The following is a 3,116-nucleotide window of genomic DNA, read 5'->3' on the forward strand; positions in this document are numbered from 1 at the left end:
CTCCTAAATACATTTCAAATGTTTGTTTTCATTAAACTTTATATTTTATGTTATTTTCTCTACCCTAACTCTATACAATGTTGGTCAATTTGACTGACCTCATAACCACCCCCAAAAAATTTAAATAAATCTAAATTACCCTCTTTTTCTTTTTAGAATGACTTCAAATGTAACATGAAACTACATTTGTTTATCCTAAGTAGCTTTAAACTTGTAACAGCATACATCTATTTATAATTAAATTTAATTATTTTATTGTCCTTTGAACTGTGTTTAACAACTATTCATGTCATTATTAGTTGTAAATCACTTGGTGAACATGCAGCTCATGTTATGCTATCAAATTACATTACCCACAAGCTACTATGAGCTGCTCACGTGTGTACCTCGTGAAACATTTTTATGATATTATTATTATTATTTATTTTACCTAATCTAACCTCAACTAACCTAAAGGGATCATATTTATACATTCTAGGGGAATTCAGGATTTTTTTAGATATTGCTGTTTAAAATTAAGAACTTAAAATATATACACTTTTAAAATATGGATTATTAGCTAAGATTTTATGCTATACTAATTGGTATAACTTAAACAAAAAGTAGTTTAGTAATACTTTGAATGTAAGCCACCAAAACCTTGTGATACGAGCAGTAAATGATGCTTAGGCAGATAGAGTTAAATAATTTATTTAGAACATATCCTAACCTTTATTAAAAGTAAGTGAGACGTGGAAAAGAATAAGAATTATATTTGAAAAAGGCACCCTTACATCTCCTCCCTCCCTCCCCTTGATGCACAACTGCTATAAATTTGAGGTGGAATGGTAAATCAGATATACATTTTTATTTACATAAACAAATACGTTATTGTTTAAATATTATCAAAGCAATTAAAAGTTAATAAATTTTCAGTTTTTTTATGAACTTGTATCTTAGTATATTTAATGTACTACTATGTTTTCAAACAATGGCTCATTGTGGTCGTCATCTTGAATTAAGCAGATAGTGAAAGAGGAGGTTATTTAAAGTCGTTACAAAATGGACAGTAGTTTTAATCATAATTAGTTATTAGTAGACTTGACAGTATGCATACGTGTAGTTTTCCACAAAATACAGTTGATAACAAGTAACATAGTAGTAAAACACCTAAATGATAAAAACATTAACAACACATAACAAGTGTATTAATTTATGGTATATGTGGTTTATATTTGAAAACTGTATATTATTCAGCTATTTCTATTGTGTTATATGTATTAGTATTTGTTCTTTCTTTCTAAAGTTAGTGAAACATTGGACCCTAGAAGTGACTCCAAGTTTCATGACACATGAAGTATGAACTATATAATCTTAAACAGAATCTGTTTCCAACATCTACTGTTTCAAGTTGTGTAATTAGTATGTTCTGTATTACAGGTTGTGGTCAACTCAGATTCTCTCCCGGGGCTCCTTGGGGTAATTCTGCGGGTTCTTTTGCATGCCTTAGGATGTAACCAGAGCACCACGGTGCTACAGAATATGTTTGCAACCCAGCGATCTTTGGTTTTCAAGGTATAACATCTTGCCCTGTTTTACATATAACTTTTAATTCCTTGTACTTTTCTAGAACCATTGCATTAGAACAGAAATACAGATGGTTATGTAACATTGGATTTTACAACTTTTAGTCCTGTTTAAGAAATAACAGCAATTAAGATGCTAATTTCAAATGCTCTAAGGAATAAAGCATTTACTGTAAAATTACATTAGAACTGAATATGCATTTTGAGTTCAATGTATACTACTTCTAAATGGCTTTTATTATTTCACTTCATCAGACTGGATTTAATTTTTTGTATCAACTTTCTGTCTTTCTCACAACATCACATGCTACCATTATTAAGTTTATATAATATTTATTGTTTCTGAAAAGGGCAGAGCAATTTTTTGTTAACTCAAGAATAATTTGTCTAATATGATGAGGGAGTTTTATGGTTTGATGAAAATAGTTTCCTGTTTTCCAACCAGCAGCATATTTGTTGGTAATAAGTCATCTCAAGACTAATCTTTCTAAAATATAGGAATCTCTCAAAACTTGCTTCCTAGACCTTGGTGCTTAGTCACTACTTATTGGTTATATTAGTTAGGATTGCTTAAGATTTGAAATACACCAAAGTCTGTCTTCCTTTAAGAATGTTTCTTGTCTCGTGTGATAAGCCCTCGGAGAAGAGCATTTGCTCATTTAGTAGAGCTTTAAGTCATTAAGCAGTGAAAGAAAATTAAGTATTATTTGTATTTAAGGGGCAGCTAAGTAAATGCATAAGGGAATAAAAAATTCTTGATTCATGTATTTTTATGTGGCTTTTAAAACACATTTTTTAGACTATTTATGGACTTAATTGCTTGTGGGTTCGTGGTGTTGTTGGTTATTCGATTCCTAATAACAATAACACGTGACTTACGTAAAAACTGTAAAACAAAATACTATTTCAGTTAATTGCATTAATTATTTATTGGGTCCTCTATGTATTTTACATAGAAAATAGTTAATTTCATCTAATTTGTTTTGTCAGTAACAGGCAGAGACATAACATTACTCAATATGATGTAGTATGTGGACCCCACCAATATTTAAAGGTGTATAAAGAAACTGCTAATTTGAGAGTTAATATGCTGTCTAAAGAATATTTTTATTTTAATGTAACTTTCAATAGTTTCCTGAACTTCTCTTTGAAGAAGAAACAGAACAATGTGCAGACTTGTGTCTAAGACTTCTGAAACACTGCAGCTCATGTATCAGCACTGTCCGTTCTCAAGCCTCGGCTTCTCTCTACCTTCTGATGAGGCAAAACTTTGAGATTGGAAATGTATGTACAAACCTTTACTAATTAGTTTATTCATTAGTTTTGAATCAAAGATATAATAGTGACATCCTGGATTCTGTTCACATCACAAGTTGATGTGTCTTTTGTAGTTTATAATTAAAATGATTGTTGAATAAGAAAATAACTGTCTTTAAGCATAAAGAACATTACACTATGGTGGTGGTGAATTTTTTTTGGTGAAAATAAAACTTACTGCACACAAAACAACATTACCCACTACCATGGAAATAAAACTTACTGCACCATGGT

The 3,116-nt window shown here is 30.3% G+C and overlaps 1 protein-coding gene across 2 annotated transcripts in view; it reads left to right on the forward strand.

Moving 5' to 3' along the window:
* LOC106458573 (dedicator of cytokinesis protein 7-like) overlaps positions 1-3,116 on the forward strand; it is a 77,653-nt gene that overhangs the window by 49,057 nt on the left and 25,480 nt on the right. For both annotated transcript variants that reach the window (XM_013918091.2, XM_022384836.1), the window contains exons 30-31: positions 1,420-1,554; positions 2,697-2,849. In XM_013918091.2, the coding sequence (XP_013773545.1) occupies positions 1,420-1,554; positions 2,697-2,849 (288 nt within the window). The remainder of the gene's footprint in view (positions 1-1,419; positions 1,555-2,696; positions 2,850-3,116) is intronic.

This window comes from Limulus polyphemus, unplaced genomic scaffold (genome assembly GCF_000517525.1).
Source record: "Limulus polyphemus unplaced genomic scaffold, Limulus_polyphemus-2.1.2 Scaffold488, whole genome shotgun sequence".
Taxonomy (NCBI): domain Eukaryota; kingdom Metazoa; phylum Arthropoda; class Merostomata; order Xiphosura; family Limulidae; genus Limulus; species Limulus polyphemus.